The sequence below is a fragment of the Thunnus maccoyii genome, chromosome 3 (genome assembly GCF_910596095.1).
Source record: "Thunnus maccoyii chromosome 3, fThuMac1.1, whole genome shotgun sequence".
NCBI classification, from domain to species: Eukaryota; Metazoa; Chordata; class Actinopteri; order Scombriformes; family Scombridae; genus Thunnus; species Thunnus maccoyii.
In genome coordinates, this window is record NC_056535.1 from 32,450,526 (window position 1) to 32,470,616 (window position 20,091).

General features: G+C 40.9%; 1 protein-coding gene across 9 annotated transcripts in view; it reads right to left on the reverse strand.

Moving 5' to 3' along the window:
• The window catches only part of chd6 (chromodomain helicase DNA binding protein 6), a 105,659-nt gene that overhangs the window by 23,202 nt on the left and 62,366 nt on the right, over positions 1 to 20,091 (reverse strand). For 8 of the 9 annotated variants that reach the window (XM_042407552.1, XM_042407555.1, XM_042407557.1 and 5 more), the window contains 21 exons: positions 19,294 to 19,411; positions 18,423 to 18,509; positions 18,148 to 18,285; positions 14,141 to 14,262; positions 12,905 to 13,148; positions 10,947 to 11,123; positions 10,704 to 10,847; positions 10,320 to 10,418; positions 9,562 to 9,718; positions 8,568 to 8,778; positions 8,239 to 8,434; positions 7,205 to 7,369; positions 6,940 to 7,119; positions 6,228 to 6,338; positions 5,148 to 5,350; positions 4,551 to 4,631; positions 4,294 to 4,412; positions 3,865 to 4,024; positions 3,132 to 3,221; positions 2,704 to 2,807; positions 2,450 to 2,579 (listed from right to left, as the gene is read on the reverse strand). In XM_042407552.1, the coding sequence (XP_042263486.1) occupies positions 2,450 to 2,579; positions 2,704 to 2,807; positions 3,132 to 3,221; positions 3,865 to 4,024; positions 4,294 to 4,412; positions 4,551 to 4,631; positions 5,148 to 5,350; positions 6,228 to 6,338; positions 6,940 to 7,119; positions 7,205 to 7,369; positions 8,239 to 8,434; positions 8,568 to 8,778; positions 9,562 to 9,718; positions 10,320 to 10,418; positions 10,704 to 10,847; positions 10,947 to 11,123; positions 12,905 to 13,148; positions 14,141 to 14,262; positions 18,148 to 18,285; positions 18,423 to 18,509; positions 19,294 to 19,411 (3,036 nt within the window). Of the gene's footprint in view, positions 1 to 2,449; positions 2,580 to 2,703; positions 2,808 to 3,131; positions 3,222 to 3,864; positions 4,025 to 4,293; positions 4,413 to 4,550; positions 4,632 to 5,147; positions 5,351 to 6,227; positions 6,339 to 6,939; positions 7,120 to 7,204; positions 7,370 to 8,238; positions 8,435 to 8,567; positions 8,779 to 9,561; positions 9,719 to 10,319; positions 10,419 to 10,703; positions 10,848 to 10,946; positions 11,124 to 12,904; positions 13,149 to 14,140; positions 14,263 to 15,498; positions 15,534 to 18,147; positions 18,286 to 18,422; positions 18,510 to 19,293; positions 19,412 to 20,091 lie in introns of those variants that run through there. The other variant, XM_042407558.1, reaches the window with a different exon arrangement.

Below are 20,091 nucleotides of genomic sequence, written 5' to 3' on the forward strand. Positions count from 1 at the left end.
ATGTTATCAGAGCAGAAGAAGAGAAGAGTCGAGAACAATAAACCACAAGAAAATAAAACGCCGATCCCGCTGCATCGAGTTTATTAACGAGAGAAACAGGAAGCGCGACGGACGGAGACGTCAGTCCTAGTTAACGTCAGGACACAAACACGCTGGAAAGTTTATAAACTAGGAAAGATATAAAAAAAAATGAATTATGTCTACTTCTTCTCAGCTGAATGTGTTTCATGTGTTGATGGAGAGAATTTAAATGAGGAAAAATCACATTAAACTGGAGATTTTATAATTTATCTTTGTTCATCCGGGTGAAAACTTTCCTGCTCAGGATCAAACTTCTCCTCTTCTGAACTTTTTGGAAATACGTCTTTTCAGTTATTGCTTCCTCTGCTGCATTTAAAACTGTTAAATCACTTTTTAAAACCACTTTTCTTATTTCGCTTCATTGAGCAAATCTTCACATTTCAAAAAGCAACATTTAAGAGTATTAAACATCTGTTTAAAGCTTCCTGGAAATAAATCTACACAAAAAAATAAAATTGGCAAAAGCAGCTAATTTCTAACTAAACATCGATGAAGATGAAGAAATGATTCGTTAAAGGACATAAAGGTTAAAAGCTTTGTGTGCTGCCAACATGATCTTATTTAAGTGTATTTTGGATATTTAGATACTTTTGTTAACATATAGATGCTTTGATTGCTGACTTTAAGAAACCTTTCTCCAAAGACAAACTATTGAAATGAAAGCGTCTCCGTTTAGTGTTCATACATCTATAAAGACCGATGCGAGGCTGCCTGTCCAAACTCCAAATCCTTTAAGCTTCATAAATATGCGCCGGGACGTGTTGCGGATTCTCTACGAGGCGAGAAACTTCTCAGGCGGCGATGACGACAAACATCTGAAACCTTTTCCGCTATAAGTGTGTAGATTTAGAGCTGCAACATTTACTGCTCCGTAGCCTCGAATGTGCACAAATTAATCATCTGTATCTATTTATTTTTGCCTAACTTGTTCCAAACCCGGTGCAGGACGCCTGCTGAGTTAACGTTTGGAGACTAGTGAGGATCTTCTCTGCTGCACAGTGTTTTCTGTGCTCGGCTGGGAACATGCTTCAGGTTGAACTGGTAACAAAGCGGATGACGACTTCAATTACCTTCAGGAAGAAGGATCAAAGCTTCCCGTTCAAATGCGTGCGTCTCATCTTCATAGCTCTGCCATCAGCCGGAGCAGAAGCGAGCCAGGAAATAAATTTCCCACACTGCGTTTATACTCTCTCTTCCTATTCTCTGGCACCTTCTCTCTGTCGATTATTCCTTTCTGGCTTTTGTCAGTACAAGTTCTTCTTGGAAGACTCATAAGTACAGTGAAACTACCAGAAAAAAATGACTTATAAGGACAGTTTGTACAGTATGGAAATATACACCTGCAGCTGTGTGTGTGTGTCAGTCTGTTGCCTATGAAAATGTATCTCATGCTCCGTTTACAGCTATCACACATAAAACAACCTGATGTCAACCTTTTGCATTTAAATATTTGTGTTTCTGTGTTTTTAATCTTCACGCTCGGTATGTAAAGCGTGGTTTGTGGGCGGGGGAGGCGACAGGTTGTGTTTTCTGTCGGCACCTGCTGTGAAACGCTACGCTACAGAGTAAAAGATCTGATGACTGGTGGAAGGAGGAAGAGGCTCCTGCTGGAGATCTACAGGGAAGCTGATTTACAGACGTACATGTGTTTGTGTTTTGTTCTTCTATAGAAAAGCCAGACTGAGGAGGCTGGACTGCCAGCTGGACCCCAGAAAGCTGCGTTTAATGTATGTCAACGACTGTAGTTTGTGCCAATTTAATTGAAAATGAGTTCTGGAAGATGCGCCATTAAGATGGAACCTTTATTAACTTACCTTGAAGAGGGTCAGAGTCTAGTTTAAGACCTCAACTCATGTGTTTAATCAGATTATCTGTGGCCAGGTAGCGTAGAAAATAGATGGATAGATATTGGTATAGAGGTAGATATTGTAGATTTATTGAACTTGGAGTAAATGTTGCCCAAAATGTCAGAACATAAATGTTTCTTTATGCTGCATTTTTATTCCCTTTCCTGTTATCTTTGATAGTAAACTTTAGTATTTTTTCCAACATAAAAATATACTGCAGTACTATATGTACAATATTTGTCACGACTTTAATAATTGATCAGACAAAAATATGTGTAGTTCAGACTTTTTTTTCTGTTGTTGTTGCTCCACTATATTACTTTTATTATCAGCCTTCAAAATAAGTTCTTTTTAGACTTTTATTTATATTTTCTATAATCATAAACACAAAATGACTCCACATAGAGGAGACCATTCATGCATCATCATTGTGTCTGTGTACATACAGTAAGATTCATCTTTAAAGGTGTGTCAGTGTTTTTGGATGTGGTGTGATGTCTCTGCATGTGTGTGTACTCTACCTGTCAGCCATATCAGACGCCCCCTCCCCTCCTCCCTGTTCAGCGGACAGCGCGGTGACGTCTGGCATCCCCACCCTCTCCAGGAAACACAGTTCTGGATCCGCACGCATGGCGTTGTACCGCTCGTAGCCTGTCACACACACACGCACACACACCATGAAAAGGCAGAAACACACATATATCGGATGGTTCCTTTGCAAAGCGTAATTTTTAAGACAATGATTTGGGTTTTAGTGTTGGACTCCAGTCCTCACCGTGTTTGTGGACTCCTATGAGGAGAGACTTGTCAGCGTCAGCATCCCACCACGTAGCTGGGATCTCTATGTAGTCGATGTCTGGTAGTGACACCTCGAGTTTACTGTCAACACAAACAGACACGCATGCAAACAATCAGTCTGTCAGTCACTGCTGCTGTCGGTGTCGGGTCAGGACACTCCAGTCAATCACAAATCTGTCGACAGACTGTCACTTTCACACGGCTACTGTACGTTTTCAGTATAAACAAGCAGGGAAATATAACCATACAGGACGACAAACAATAAATCATGGTGTCAATCTCTTGCCAGATGAAGCTCCGAATTCTTCCATTAAGTGTCAGTAGAGTTTAGCAACAAGTAGAGAAACCATCTGATCAAACAGTCTAATAGTTCAGCAGGTTTAATATGAAGAACGTGCTACATACCTGGCAGGTATCCCTTCTAGAGCCTGATTGGCTGCCTCACCCAAAACCTCCACCTTCAGGTAGTACAACATCCTCACCCTCAGTAGCACCCTGCAGAGAGAGAGTGAGAGATGATCACAACTACAGTTCATTTACCTTGATCCAAACTATAACGGAGAGGTTTCATTAGGTTTAGATTCACAGCTGACCCAAACTGACTCTATAGGTTTAGATTATGATGCATCATTCATCACTGGGTCAAAGTTTTACCCAGTTTGGATCAATAAACCACCAATGCAACATCATCCAGTAACAATCTGTTACTTTGACACAGTGTTACACACAAAAAGTTCAAGTTTTAGCTGAAAACTCTCACAAATGCACTGTTTCTTGTACATATAACATTCAAAAGATACACAAGTTATTAACAATCAATAACTCAATAATTCATCCTCAGGGGGCGACGGACGTCTGCACCAAATACCAAAGCAATCCATCTAATAGTTGTTGAGATATCGAGGTACTGAAAGTGCTTTACAGATGACAGAACTAATGTAAATCATCAGTAAATAACAATTTAGTTAGTGGTACAAGGCTTCTAAATAAAAACACCTGAAGAAGAACTATACCGTCATGGTGACACTAGAGGAAACGTCATTAGAAAGTATCCTGATCAGTTTGCTTCAGGTGTTTGTGTAGGAACGTCTTTTATGTCATAAAACAGTGGACTACAGAACAACAACAGTGAACTGACTTGTTGCAGTGTTGTTTGAGGTGTTTCTTGTAGCTCTCGTCTTGCAGCACCACCTCAGGGTTACAGTGGACCAGCCAGTCAGCGTTCTTCACCTCGGGAACATTCAGCTGATTCTTCATCTTCTTCCCCTTCCGACCCCGAGGAACCGGAGCTGATAAACCTGGAGGAACAGAGACGAGGAAGAAAAATCTCCTTCATAAATTATCAAACTATTTCTTCATAGCAAATCCTCTTAGTTGCCAACAATGGATTCTGTATATATACTGCACTACAGTCTAGTATAAAGAAAGTGAGGGAAAAAAGGTTCTTAATGTAAAGGGAATGATAAAATGACCAGGTATTAGTGGTACTAAAGCAGCAGGATATAAGTTCCTAAAAACAAAAACATCACAAATCAAGTCAGTAATGAATGAAAGGTGAAATATTAACCTGAGTGATTGAGCAGCGCCTGGTCCTGGCCTTCCTTACTGGGTGTGATCAGATCCCAGATGAAGCTCTTGATCTTGTCATCACCTTTGTAGTGTCTCAGGCAGTAAACCAACAGAGCCCTGAGTGACCAAAAAACAATACTTTCTTATATCTATATGTTTTTCACACTCCTCTCATACAATGATGGCTACGTCGGCAGGTGTAGCATCTGGTCGCTTGTAAATCATTCTGGACGAGTTGAGACTTGTTTCTCTTACCTACAGATCACCTCCATGTCTCTCTCTGCCAGGTGCCATTTAAAGCGACCGTGGTTAAGGATGTCCTTCCAACGACCCCAACTGACAAGAGGAAAGACGGCCACAAACAAAGATGGACAACAATAAATATACAGAAGTGTGTGATGACAAATAAGAGTTTATTATTTCCTTCACTTCACATTGAAACCTCTACTCTGTTGTATTTCGTCTCATTTATGGTCACACTTGAGCTCACAAGAGACCGACCTTGTAAACAACGGTTTATGAGCTCATGAGTAGCTTTTTATTGAACTGGTTATTAAACTGTTATCCCATAAGGTTTAAGATTTTTGGCTGTAAGGTGTGAGGGGATGTGTGTTCATACTGGTTAGAAAGAAATGACAAATAGTCAGTGTGTTTCTCATGCTGGGCTTCCCAAGCCTGAGGAACTGTCCGCTATCAGATGTTAGCATCAATTCAAACCTATAAAAACCTTCTGTTTGGGATCATTTCACTGCTGCAGAAATACTCCGCAGGTTATGTGCGAGGGGGAGTACTTCCTTCTGCTTCTTCCTGCAAATTGTGGTGTGAATGTGCAGCTAAATGTGAACGTCCTACCCGAATATGAGCAGGTTCTTTTCCACTCGGAAACACTCTGCGCGGAGGTACCGCCGGCTGCGTTCGCCCAGGCGACGGGTCCGACACGGCCTCTCCTCCGAGTCGCTGTCCAGCTCCGAGAACTCCATCAGCTCGTCGTCCTCGAACGAGTTGTAGTGGCGAGTCTGTTTTCTCACCCGAGGCGTGTCTATCACCAAGGACTCCTGCGCCGCAGAGAGAGAGAGAGAGAGAGAGAGAATGTAGTTTGACGGTGAGAGAAAGAGGTTTAAAAAGGTTCTTTGTAGTGACGAGATGAAGGAGGGATCTGTCAGCTGTATTCATAAGAAAAGGGACACCTGAGGAGCAAAAAAACACACACATTACTTCTTCTTCACATGGGGGAGTCATAATTAGGGATTCAAGGCACGAGTCATGGCACACACACACACACACACACACACACACACACACACACACACGCACGCACACACACACGCACACGTAATGAAGACAGTAGCAGTGCTTGGTGTGCAATCTGCTTCATTCATTAAGGCGGTCCATCTGTTCGGGAGAGGAGGTGAGGAGAGGAGAGAGAGAGAGGAGAGATGGAAAAGGGAAAGGAAAAAAAAAAAGAGAAAGGAAAGGACGAGCATATCCTCCTTTCTTATCCTCATTTCCAACATCCTGTCCTCGTCTACTCTTTTTTTCTCCCAGTTTTTGGGAGCTCAGTTTAATTTCCCCCCTCCCTCCTCCTTTGTGTACACTGACTTGGACCAGATCCATCTTTCTTTTCCTTGGCCTTATGCTGTTTCCTCATCTTGCTTTTATCCATTACCTCACTGCTCCATCGCTCCTCTTTCTACCTTCACCTTACTAAGATCCTTTTTCCTCTTCTGCCTGTTTATCACTCTTCAGCATCCTTTCTTCACTTCCCTCCCTATTTCACTTTCAGTAATTTCCTTTATGTCTTCATTTTTCTCCCCTTTCTTTCTGTGCCATCCTCTGTCTCTTTTTTCTTCTTACACTCCTTAAATCGTCTCTTCTTCCCCCATTCTTATTACCGCTCCTCTCTCTCTCTCTCTCTCTCTCTCTTTGCTGTACCTTCTCGGATTTGGAGTCGATCTCCACTTCTGCGATCTTGGCCCATTTCTGCCAGAAGTTGGGGTCGTCCAGAGAAATGTCCGTTCTGTTACCAGATGAGATGAAACTGGCCTGGAGGAGGAAAAAGAAAAAATAGAGACAAACAGATCCCGGTTGATGTTAACTGGATTTAGACAGATGTTGGCGTTCGTCCAAATGTTTGGCCTGAAGCTTCCAATTGGCTGTTTTGAGCAAATATTCAGTATCTTCAACATTTGATCTTTATGCCAAAATATTCCAAGTGTTTAGTATCCCTCTCCCTCCCTCCCCTCCCCTCCAAAAAAAAAGCCTCTGAAACAGCATTTAGACTGTGGGAAAAACAACAATAATCAGTCCAACTTAGGACCTTTTCCAACACAACTGGTGTATATTGAACACGATTTGAGAATTACACCAATAACACAGGTTGCATAAGAAACCAGGAGGACAGACAACAGCTTAATGTGTATAAAACTGGCAGACGGCATAAGATTTATATCAGATTCATATCAGAGCAATTTCTCAAATTAATTCACTATTTTTAGGGCACAGACTAGCATCAGGCTAATGAGTCAGTTCAATGTGTTTGGTATTAGGTGCACATGTTGCATTAGTTTATATACTGTAGATGCTTTAAGGGTTTATACTTCAGTTTGACTCTAGTTTTGTGCGAGTAGATTTTGGGGGTTTCTACCTTAGCGAACGTGGATCCTTTCCCCTCAGACTGGATGGTGATGGTCTGAGTTCGTCTCTGAAGTATCTGATCGATGTCTTCCTCGCAGAACTTGGACCCCTCGTCTTCTTCGTCCATCAGCGCTCCGTACGCTCCTTTTTTCAACAAATCCTCCACTTCTAGCTTAGAGAGCTGCTGCACCTGCGAGACGGTAAAACACAATCAGATACACGACCGGCTGCTCGAATAACAACCTCATAATATCTAATAAGAACTAATCTCTCACCCCGTTGAGGCTTCCTTTGCGGTTGATGTCTTGGAGGACGGCTTTGTCCAATCCCAGCTTCAGACTGGCCTTGTCGAACATCTCCCTCTCGTACGAGTTCCTGGTGATCAGCCGGTAGACTTTCACCGCTTTGCTCTGGCCAATCCGGTGGCAGCGTGCCTGAGCCTGACACGGCGGGAAGGGAACAAGAAATAAAAATAAATCAATAGCAGAATTCATTATTATTATCATCAGGGCTGCGAGAGACTATTATTTTCATTTGAATTATTTTCTTATTTGAAGTGAAGACACTGAAGATATTAAAGTTTATTTATATTCTTAGTGTCATATAAGACGAGGAAAAGCAGATGATCTTTACATTTACAAAGCTGGAATAAGAAAAATTATATCAAATTTGTCGATTGACTGATCACTTAATCAATTGTTTCAGCTCTAATTATCATAATACGACTAGCAAGTGAAGCCTGATCAGAGAGCCCAGTTAGGAACATTAACATGTACGTTCAACACAATAAATCCAGTCTCAAGTTTTAACAAAGAACAAAACCTCACAGCAGCCACGACCCCTCAAATCAGAGAAACATCTCTGACAAGTAAAAGCCGTTCAGTTTTTGACAGTGTAGAAATATTCTGGCTACTTGAAATCTGACAACGTGCATCATCAAAACTGTGAGGAAGATTCACATCCCAGAGTCAGGTAACACTCTGCGCTCACTTCATTATTCAAGGCAGCCGCCGTCCTTTGAAGCGAGCGTTCTGTCAACTGCCGCAGTCCCAAAAGGCATCACAAATGCCACTTCATATTATATAACCGAGACGAGCGGCGGCGACGTAGCGAAGCCAAGAAAGAGAGAGATAAAGATCTCTGTTCTGTCATGTTTTGATAACACAGATTAATTCGTTTAACACATTCTGGTCTCTTATACTTTAAACTCTGCAGTAGAAATATACAGACAAAGTAGACGTGATGCACCGATGTGTGACAAAGCTGGTGCTGTTTAATTATTCGCCACGTCGCCCGGCCTCGTGCCCACCTGCAGGTCGTTCTGGGGGTTCCAGTCCGAGTCGAAGATGATGCAGGTGTCTGCTGCCGTCAGGTTGATTCCCAGCCCTCCGGCTCTGGTGCACAGCAGGAAAACGAAGCGGTCCGAATCCGGTTTACAGAACCTGTCGATGGCCGCCTGTCGCAGGTTCCCACGCACGCGGCCGTCGATGCGTTCGTACGTGTAGCTGGAGGAAACACAAGTATAGAAATGTGTTGATTTTCCATCTTTGACTCTCCTTCTCTGTTTTTCCATCCCTTTTTCCAAACTTCCTTTATTTTTATTCCCTTCCTTTGTTTTATTTCCTTCCTTCTCCTCACCGTCTCTGGATGAGGTAGTCCTCCAGGATGTCCAGACATCGGACCATCTGGGAGAAGACCAGGACTTTGTGTCCCCCGGCCAGCAGTTTGGGCAGCAGCTTGTCGATCAGCACCAGTTTACCGGCTGCCTGGATCATCGCCTGCAGCTGGAAGTCTGGCGCATCTGGACTGTGACACTTCCTGAAGCTTTCGAGAATCTTTTCCTCTGCTCCTGGAAGGCAAAACGAAGGCGAGGCGAGTTTATTTATACGGCACATTTCAGCTACAGGGCAATTCAAAGTGCTTTACATAAAACATTAAAAACATTGAGACTAAGTGGAAAAGAAACACACAAAGAAAGGACATTTAAATACGACTGAAAACAGTCATTAAAGAGCCGAGAGAGGAGCGCTGTGAATCAGCTGCAGCTGTGTGATTTGGTTTTTACAGTAGAGGAGTCGACTGCACATAAACGCATGTTGCAAATGCAAGTTTTTCCAAATCCTGCTGAGACAAAAGTCCTTTAATCCTTGATACATTCTTCAGGTGATAGCACGCTGACTAATGCGGCTGTTAAGATTCAGGTCCGAGTCCATGACGACTACACCCAGATTTCTGGCTTGATTTGTGGGTTTTTTTTAACGTTATCGATCGTAGCCGAGTGCTGACTTGTAATCGTTCTTCTCTTTGGCTCCAAAAACAATTACTTCAGTTTTATCTTTGTTTAATTGAAGAAAATTCTGGTACATCCAATCGCTGATTTGTTCTGGAAGGAAGAGAAAGGCGAGCGAGGGACAATACTTCATTTAAGAGACGGAGAGTAACAGAACATATGGTAACCTGAGGAGAATTTAGTTTTTTAATATATATGTATATTTGTTTGTTTTGACAGCCTGTTGATGAAGCTCATCTCACTAAAGTGCTGTAATGAATGTCTCATTATAACTGACGTGTCATTAACGAGGTGCTGAGCGTGTGTGTGTGTGTGTGTGTGAGTGTGTGTGTGTGTTGTCACCTGTGATCAGGTAGGGGTGGTTGCAGCACTTGCGGAGCTCCATCATGGTGTTAATGAGGTTGGGCATGTTGTGCTGGTTCGCTCCTTTGGACAGGAAGGAGAAGTTCTTCTCTAAGATGGCTCGGTAGTATTTCTTCTGAATGTTGGTCAGCTCCACCTGCAAGAACACACATGTTTAAAGTATGTAGTACTGACTACGGTACCAAACAATAATGAACACTTATCCTGTTGAGGAACCTGGACAGTCAGATTCACACCACAAGAAATATTAAACCCTCTAATTCAATCAACCTGTATGTTGTTGGACTACGGGAGGAAACTGGAACATTTTACTATAAGTCTTCCTATTTAACATGTTTATAATCATTTAATGAGACCCTATAATGTAGATATAAGTGCAGATTTTAAGTGTTAATTATTGTACAGCATTTGTCAACAATTATAACTTCTCCTATGAGGAAATGTTCTGTATTATTACACAATAATAATACAGCTACAGCTTATTATATAGTGAACATTATACTGCTCATAAATATTAAATGAGGAGACTTTAAGTCAAGTGTTACCGTTTGTGATCTATTTTATTTGCATTTAGTGCTCAGTTGTGATTGAAAACAGGTGAGATATGAGATGCAGATAAAAGACATTATGCAGATTTTGTGGTGATATTATATACATTATTCAGCCTGAACTGCAGTTGTGGACGAGTCACTTGATTTATGTTAATGTATGTTTATATCAAACACACACAGTCTTACCTCTATGATGGTTTCTTCTTTAGGCGCTAGGTTTTTTTCTACATCGTCCTTCAATCTCCTCAACATCATGGGCTTCAGAATGGCCTGAAGCTTCTTTACCTGTTGGAGGTTTGTGTTAGTGTGACATGAATGTAAATGTGACACACATATATTAACCCTGTCGAGTCAAACATACTCCTTCCTCTTTATCTTCACACCAACAGTACATTTAAAATCAAAAGGTAAATATAAGCCTTTTGTTTTCAGAGAAGAAACCAGATGAAACACACAACACAGATATGAGAGAATAGAAACGTTAGTGCACACACATCTAATACAAACACCAGCGTGTCCCGTAGCTGCTTCTCTCTCTCTCTCCTCGTGAAAACACACATCTGAACGCACCTGTTCATCTGTTTTGAGGTCTCCGAACTCTTCTAGAAAGCTGCTTTCTGAAGGGAACTGCAGCGGCTCCAGGAAATTCAACAGACTGAACAACTCCTCCACCGAGTTCTGCAGAGGGGTTCCTGTCAGCAGAACTTTGTGTTCCTGTTAGAAACACGCAGAGGGAAATATTAGAAACACAGAACTTCTGCTTGTAAGGACTTTTATTCTGAAAAAAAAAAAAACAGAGCTGCAATGACTGACCAGGTTCATGAGTTTGAGTCCCTCCAGCAGTTTGCAGTTCCTGTTCTTCAGTCGGTGGGCTTCGTCGATCACAACGCAGCGCCAGTGAAGCTTCTTCAGCTCCGGACAGTCGGCCATGATCATCTCGAAGGTGGTGATCAAACCGTGAAACTTGAGCACACCCGGAATAGTGTTACCCTGAGGAAAGAGAAGGTGTGAAAGGTACATTTAATGGGATGAAGACCATGTAACTGTAACCTTCCACTAAAGGCACTAAATGCTGAATTTATCAAGCATGAGCAAAGTGAATATCCACTCCCCCCTTTGGATATATGTATCCAGCCTCATTTCAAATCAGAAGATAAAACATTCAAGCAGCGTACTGTAATGATAACCTGCTCTGTATTCATCTGGCTGCAATAAGAAAAAACCTATCATGACATTGAATATTTATAACGAGAGAAGTGTCGTTCTATATAACTACACGGCTGAAACGTTCCGCCATGAAAATGTCAGAGATGCCGATCACTTCGCAGCCGGAGAGACGGAGCTCCCCCTGCAGGGAGGGAGGTCAAGAGGTCAATTAAGAAAGAGAGAGAGAGAGAGAGAGAGAGAGAGAGAGAGAGAGAGAGGGAGAGAGCAAAAGTCCCTGAGGATGGAGGATGGAAAGAGGAGGAAGAAGTAAATATGATCTTAAATAGTCTTCAACGTCTGACTGATGGTCTTGATGAGGATGACAAATAGAGTTAATGAGGACGACAACACAACATACTAAAGTAAATGAATCTGGGCTCATACGCAGAACTGTGCAAAAGTTTGAGACACTTTAGATGTTTAGGTTTTTTATCCATTATGCAATATAAATCAGGTCGTCCCGAATTTATTCTGCAGCACGACAGCGACGCAAAACACGCAGCCGGACTCGTAGAGAAGTATCTTCAGCGACGAGAAGAAAACAAGGAGTCCTGCAACAGATGGTTCGGCCCCCGAGAGAGCTCTTATCTCAACATCACGGAGTCAGTCTGTGATTACATGAAGAGACAGAAGCTACCGAGACGCTTAAATCCACAGAAGAAGAAGAACTGCGGTGGCGGGAAAACATCCGACCTGCCAAGTGCAGGTGAACAGAAGAGAACTGCTGCTTTGTATGAAGTTAACTGATTTATTATTTTTGCACATTCCTGTACATGCAGACACTCTCAACTCTCTCCGTGTTAAAAAACAATAAATCTCCCGACAGTAACCTTCTTAACTACACGTCTAACCTCCAAGGAATTAAAGATTCATCGTCTCTTACTCGAGCTACCGTCAGGAGAAGCAAGTTCAAGAATCTCTAAATGCCAAAGACTTGACAATAAGGTCAAGTTGCATGAGTAAGACTATCTGAATGTTGTGAAGAAGAGGGATGTGTGAGATCATTGTTTTTTTTCCTACATGCTTATTTGTGTGACCTTCCTGTTATCTTCACCTTTAACTACAACATCCTCCCTGCACAAACTCACACACAGACTTCTGTGTTCTCTCTCTCTCTCCAAACACTGACCTCGATAAAGCTCATACGTTGATAAATGAACAGGCCGGGCCTTTATTTTTCCATTTTAATATCACACAGCGAATGAAATGTTCGACACTGCAGCTACAAAACATTTAATCTTTACAGTGAGCTCAGCTTTTCTTCTAAACGAGCTTTAAATATCAGAAAACGTCCGATTCCAATTGTCTCAAAGTTCAAGTTGAGCTGTTTGTGTTTATCACCAAATAAAAGCAGGAAACAAAAGGAAACATCACAGACTGATGATTCACAAGAGTGTAACAGGATGTGTGTAGGGGGGTGGGGAGGTGGAGGGGGGGGATTTTCTTCTTTAGAGAAATCAGCTTTATGTTTCTTGAGGAGACGTGCGGCGCTCGGGCTGAACGGAAAACAAAAAGATCAGACACCCTCCCTCCCACGTCCCCGTCTATCTGTGGATCTATCTCACCTGCGCGTCTCTGTGAAACATCTCGTACTGCAGGATCATCTGCCGGCTGATCTGCGAGCCGTGATAAACGATGACGTTCATGCGAGTCCACGTGCGGAACTCCCTCTCCCAGTTGGTGATGGTGGAAAGCGGGGCGATGATGAGGAAGGGGCCGCGGATCCCCATGCTGAAGATCTCGTAAAGGAAGGTGATGGACTGGATGGTTTTTCCTAAACCCATTTCATCTGCCAGGATGCAGTTTTTTCTGGGAGGAGGAAGAAAAAAAAAGAAAAAAAAAAAGAAAGAAGCATGAGAGAGCAAGAAAGGGCTGCCTTATGTTCCGCTATAATCCTACAACAGAGGAAACACATCAATTTATGCTAATCAGAACAATAATTAGGCTAATTAATGCTTGACTATTTGTGTAAACAAATTTGTTTTCACATAACAAACTGGTGATATTCATAAGGATTCTGCATCCTACAACATAAATGACTTGTAGGAGGAAAAACAGTTGTGAATTACTAAAAAATGTTCATTTATGGTCAAATCTAATCAGAAAATCTACAATAAAGTGGAATCCAGAGGTGTTTATACATGAAAAAATAATTATGTATATATACAAACACACTTTTTTATTTACTACATGATTCCATTTGTGTTATTTCATAGTTTTGATGTCTTCAGTGTCGTTCTACAGTGAAGAAAATAGTAAAAAATAAAGAGAAACCCTTGACTGAGCAGGTGTGGTATCATTTTCTGCGCCTCGCTTCTACATGAAACTCCTTTAATGACAGTTTCAGATCAGAAGCCGGGCTGACTTTAGTTCTGGGTTAACTGGGATTATGCTTATGATTCATAGAATAAACTTGACTTTATGGAGTTAAGTCATAGCAGATCCTCACAGCTGTTACAGGTTCCTGTGTTTGATGTCGATCTCAAACCTTAAAAAAAAAATGTCAAGAGCTGTGTGACTCATCTGTTTGTTCGCCTTCAACCTCACATGAAGCCATGAAAACGGATTTAGTCGCAGCGCAACTAAACACACCGTGTCAGTGTGTCGAGGTTTTAATGGTTTTTAAGTTAAAAGTAGTAGAACTCATGTTTTTTTTTTACAGTTTCCTGTTTTATTCAACTGAATTTTTACCATCATAACTTTGGACAGTGAATATATACAGATGTTTTTTTATTTTTGTACACTGTTTAAACCACCAGTTTGATTGTTTTGACTGGTTCCAATATGTTTTGTGTATTCACCTGTTGTACCAGTTGAACAGTAACCAGTTCATTCCCTCTAACTGGTATTCTCTGAGCTGGTTTCCGTTCCGGTAATCTCTGGAACGCTCCAACTTCTGCCATTTCTCTGGAGGAGGACGCTCCTGGGAACACACACACACACACACACACACACACACACACACACACACACACACACTGTGTTATTCCATTGATAAGAGGTTTCATGACGTATCGTTTCAGTCTCAGTCATAATTACCAAACAAACTGTAACAGGCAACTTTTGCTTCCATCTGTCAGATCAAAGTTGGATTATTCAAAATCTGATTACAAGCAACCCCTTAATAAGATGAAGAAGATGAGACGTGAAAATGCGTCTTTATCTCCAGACTACATAGAGTTTATCCAACAAATGAACAAGAACAATATCAGATATTAAAACTATTTAATACATCAATAAGGAGGAAGGTTTTAAAGGTAAAGGACGACTCAGTCTTTGATTCTGGAGGATTAATGGACAAATAATAAAATAAGAAGCATAACAGATTGTAGCCGCCAGGCGATAATAAGTGATAATACTAGTTTTAAAAAGGAACCGTAGCTAATGAGCGAGAATAATTTGCTCAGGTCTCACTGCTGCTGCACCATCAGAAGAGAGACTCTAGAAAATTGCTGCTATTTAAGCAGCAGATTTTGTATTCAGCAGCCTGCAATGTAAATGTCCTGTTAGACTGGTCAGGAGACTGCACAAAATACTGCATAATAACTATTAACTGTCATAAACATAAACATTAAACAGCCTCTCCTGTAGTTTCTTATCTGAGTTTCATAGCAGGACTGAACAATTCATCAAAGTTTTATTCATCAAAATCGCAATTTTCAAATCACAGGAGGCGCAATATTTGTTAAAGGCAAGATGTGTGTCAAAAAATATCATTTTAGATTAAATATTATCATACAGCAGAGATGTTCTGGCCTGCACATTATGTTCTACAGACTTAAAAAAGCATCTTTGTTTGGTACAGATCCCCACAAAAATCACACCATAATCATTATAATATGTTGTTCAATGAAAATGAGAATAATTGTGTGAAAATGATCATTCCCTCTAATATCATGAATCATATCACAATTGCAATATCAGTCAAAAATAGTCACAAATTAGTAGGGCAGCAGTCAACCAAAGAAAATCTCTGTTCTGTATTTCTCTGTTTTGCGTCTTCAGGTTATGCTAACCCATTGTTGCTAACTTTGGAGCTAACCCCCTTTACTCTTCCAGCATTTGGGGAAAGAACAGACGTGACTTTATAGCATTTATTAACTGATACTCTGTAGTCTGTACTGTACATTTACTGCCAGACTGACAACTTACTACTGACCTTTTCCTCTGCTCTGCTCGCATCCACCGTCACTTCTCTTTCCCACTCGCTACACAAACATACTCCTTTACGGAGCAACGGTTTCCCAGGCAACGACACAGACGTTGACTCATGTACCGGAACAGCGCTGCACAGAGACTCCCAAACGCTATCGATTTCCAATATCAAATATTAAAAAATATTTTTTTGGCCTGGCGGGGGTTCTCGTTGTGTCATTATGGAGAAACACAGTTTTAGTAAACGTTCAGTAAACGTTGAGTACAGTTAGACCCAGCAATCTCCGTTAGGTTGGGCGAGTTCAAAGTTGTGAAAATAACGGGGGTGTTTTGAATACATGTTTTTCACAGGTAATTTGTTAGTCTGTCCATCCCACCGCAGGAAATAATGGAGTACTCCTGGAAAGCTGTTGATGTTGCACTTTTCTCTCATGGATGTATAAAGATAACTGGATACAGGAAGAGCACCAGGTTCTGAAGCCAATTTGACATATCGGCCAAACCGTGTAATTACAACGTCACGTGATGCACACTGGCCCAAAAAGACTTTTCCCCATAGACTTACATTGTGAAAGAGACGTCTGTAAATCAGCGGATATTTTTTTCTGAGCGTCACAACCCCCGCGAAATGACTTGTCTCACTATCAGAATTAAATCCGTTCGGTCTGATCACATTTCAAAAGCCTCGAAGAGCCGCATGATTGAATTGTTTTATCTCCATTCAAGTTAGCCGGATTGCTAAACCGGAAGTAGCCGACTCGGCCAGTGAAAGTCACAAGTGCGCATGCTCTATGGGCCGCACAATGCGGAAGATCCGGGTACTTTCATACCGGGAAGTTGATTTTTTTTTTTGCTTCATGCGCCACTGAGCAACTTTCATAGGAATGAATGGGGCCCAGGCTCCGACGCTGTATCCAGTTCTCTTTATACATCCATGTTTTCTCCTTATGAAAATGACACAGAGATTATTCGACCAATGAGAATTTAGTCAGATGAGAGCATATCAACCAACTAATCCACCAGTCGACCAGCAGAGTACAGCCCTACAAATTAGATATTTTTTTGAAAATCTCTCAGCCCCCACTTTCATGGTGACGCTCACACTAAACACTAAACTAAAGCACAGATGTGGACTGTGGGTCACAGACAATGTTTTTGCATGGATTTGATTGCGAGGGGTTTTTCAAAACCTCAATGTCACCTCCGAAAACAAACACTGAACCTGATGGTGCAGAACTCCAGCTTGAGAAGAAAGAGAACTTCACAGCGCTGATTGTGTTTGCACTCATTAGCACTGGAAAAAGAAAATGAGGGCAAGATGCTGAATCTGAGGGAAGAGTGGTGGGAGAGATGTGGGCAGATGTTTGTTCAGCAGGGAGGGTTGGCGATGAAATATAAAGCCATAACGGTGCTGTGTTGTTGTGCAATTTCTCCCCTTTTTTTTCCTCAATCTAAACTCAAAACGTAAATGTTTTTGCTCACTATTTATCTAAGAAAGCCTGGTTCCAGACTTCTGAATCCCCGTCCACATCTCTCCAGCTCTTTGCAGCATTTCAAACGGGTCTGATGTTGTGCTTGTTGATGACTGTTTAACCAGCTAGAAAAACAACTGGGCCGATCAGAGGTTTGTCGCTGTGATTAAGAATAATAGAAATAATCAATGTGCCAAATGTTGGTTTAACTGCTCCAAGCCACTATATATGTGATGCTGACTGCTACAATAACAATACAATGCTTTACTTCATGTCAAATGACGGATTCTCAGTTCTTCAAGTCTGTCCTAAAACACTAGTCAGGTGTCCATATGAACATTGAAACAGGTTTTGCTCACTATAATCATTCTTCCTGTTCAAACTGACCATTAAAAGATCACTTCCCCAAGTGCTTTCAATATAAGCGATGGGGGACAGAATCTATAGTTTATTTGAAGCTAATATGAGGCTTCAGTCGTCCAAATTAGTCAAATCAAGTGGATATCTTCCAAAGTTACAACACATACACAATTTTTAGCAAAATTTCCCTCTTTTCATAACTATCCTTCCACTACAGCTAGACGAGGAAACACAAAGAAGGACTTCTGTACTAAAAAGACTTTTACTTTGAAAGATATCCTCTTGATTTGACTAATTGAGCCTCACGCAGGCTTTAGATAAACTTTTGCACCAAGTGAAGATTGTAGATTTTGTCCTCCATCACTTACATTGCAAACACATTTGGAAGAATGATTACAGCAAGGAAAACCTTTTTTAAATGTTCATAAGAGCACCTGACTATTACTTTAAGACAGACTTGAAAAATTGTGAACTTGTGCTTTAAATTTCTTGGCCTTAATTTCAAAAGATTTTTATTTAATTAAAAGTAATATTTCCCCTGCTCACACTGCCGCTAAATAGATGAATATTTTCTTCTTGCTTATTTCTCTTTATACAATAAATGTGGAGTTGAGAATAATTGTATTAATATAGTACTTTTCAAAATAAGAGTTATAAAGTGCTACATATTTTTCCTCCACACTTACCTGGATGTGAAAATGACTATTCTCCTCTTGAAAGTGAACCTGTGCTGTATTCACGCTACATTTTTTCCGCTCTAGGTCAAGGTACAGCATCAAACTGCACATTTTTTTTTCCTCTTCTATTGTGTTTCTACTCACCATGTGTCTGAGGTCTGGCGGCAGTTTCTGAATCTCTTCAAACTCTTTGATTTTCTCTGGGTCCAAGTCCTCCTGCAGTTCCCACGTCGCCTCCTCATATGAGAGACTGCACCACTTAACGAGGTAATGAGTAACCTCCTACAACAACATAAAGAAGAAGAAAAAAAAAAAAACATTGTGTGTGTCTGGAGCACAGGACTGAGAGTTTACTACCTTCTGTAATAAGCGCTTTCAAAGCAGACAGACGCTGCTCTGAGAGTCTGTTCGTTACCCACCTCTCCGGTCTCAGTATCCGTAGTAACAGCCACCTCCAGCACCCGGTCCACCTCTACGTAGTCTGGGTTAAATAAGTCCTCATCAGGCTGGAAGAAAGGGAGGTGCAGGGAGAAAGAGAGACAACAAGAGATTTACTATTATTCATTATTGATTAAGTCACTTTGAGAAAGCGATAATGTGTGCAAAGAATGTAAAATAAGCCAAAAGGTTGTAAAAAATTGCTCTAAAAATGCTGTTAACATAAGAATATAGCCCAGACGTGGTGGTAAATCACCTAATATTTATGTAATATTACATTTTTATTAATTTAACAGTGTAGCTCTGTTTACTGCTACTTCTGTCTACTCTGTATGTACGGTGTATCTGAGGGATTAGCCCCTCTGATGTTTCATTCCTCCTCTTCTTCTGTGGCATTTAATCTTCCCCAAATTGATGGTTTAAGGATTGAAAGCGTAGCATGCAGTGCAGATTGTAAAGTGATTTTAACCTAAATAAATAAAACTGACTTGATATTTCTCAACATTAGAGAAATATCGACTATAACTGCTGTTGTTGCAGAGAGAAATAAACATTAGTTCTGTTTAAGCTTTGCTAGAGAAACGATGCATCAGCCAAATGATGCTTCTGTGTCAAAGTGTTGCCTTGGTTACAGCATGATGGAGTTAACCTGTTGACCTTTATAGCACTTTCAACACTAGATGAATGTGTTATTGCCCGTTCGTTATTACTGCAACACCTGAAGTAATGACGTTTACATTTGCTAGATTATGAAACACTAATCCGTCATTCGACTCAAAGGAGAAAACCTGCGCTCAGTCCGGTCGTGACAGCAGATAAGGACGGTAAACAGTAGATGATGTTGACCGTTACCTCGGTGAACAGGTGTTTCATCTGGGCCTGTTTGGTCCTGAAGCGTTTAATCTTCTGGTGGATTCTGGGATCTTTCTCTAGCTCCTCCAGAGTGGCCCATTTGCAGTGCAGATAGGAGCTGAAATAAGAAAGAATCAACACAGTTTTTTTGTTTTGTTAGGTAAATGTGTTTTTATCTACATATTTGTGCGGTAAGTTATAAACATTTAATCAGAAGATAAGAAACCTATAAAACTGTCATGTCAAACTGCACACTCTGCTATAATTTCTGCACCACAAACGGCGAAAAAAAAGGCATTTTCAGGTCAGTTTTGGTGCAGTTTTTTTTAGTTAAACAGAGCCAAAAATAACTGACAACGAGCTTGATTAGAGCTAATTAGTCCAAGTGGATAAAAGCCATCAGTTAGCCATCAGTTAATCAAAACACAGTAGAGAAAAATAACTGTCTTAACCCTTAAGTGGCTTTTGATGGAAGTGACACAAAAGCAAAACAAATAAATGTGAACAAATCTGACAGGCACAGAGAGGAATTCATCCAGAAACGTCGGGTTAGTTAACAGACAAAGTGTTGACCTCGACTGTATCCTACAGACTGTTTTGGGAATGATTATTATCTTTCTGCAACATAAACCACTGAATCTGAGAACGTCTCACTCTGTGAAATATCCACAGACAAAAGAATTCCCTAATCATAAAAAAAAAAAAAAGCAGAACAAATGCTGTTACTATGGTTACAGTTTGACATGGCTGATTTAATCCATAAACCACAATCTATTAATGGATAAATAGAAATGTCAC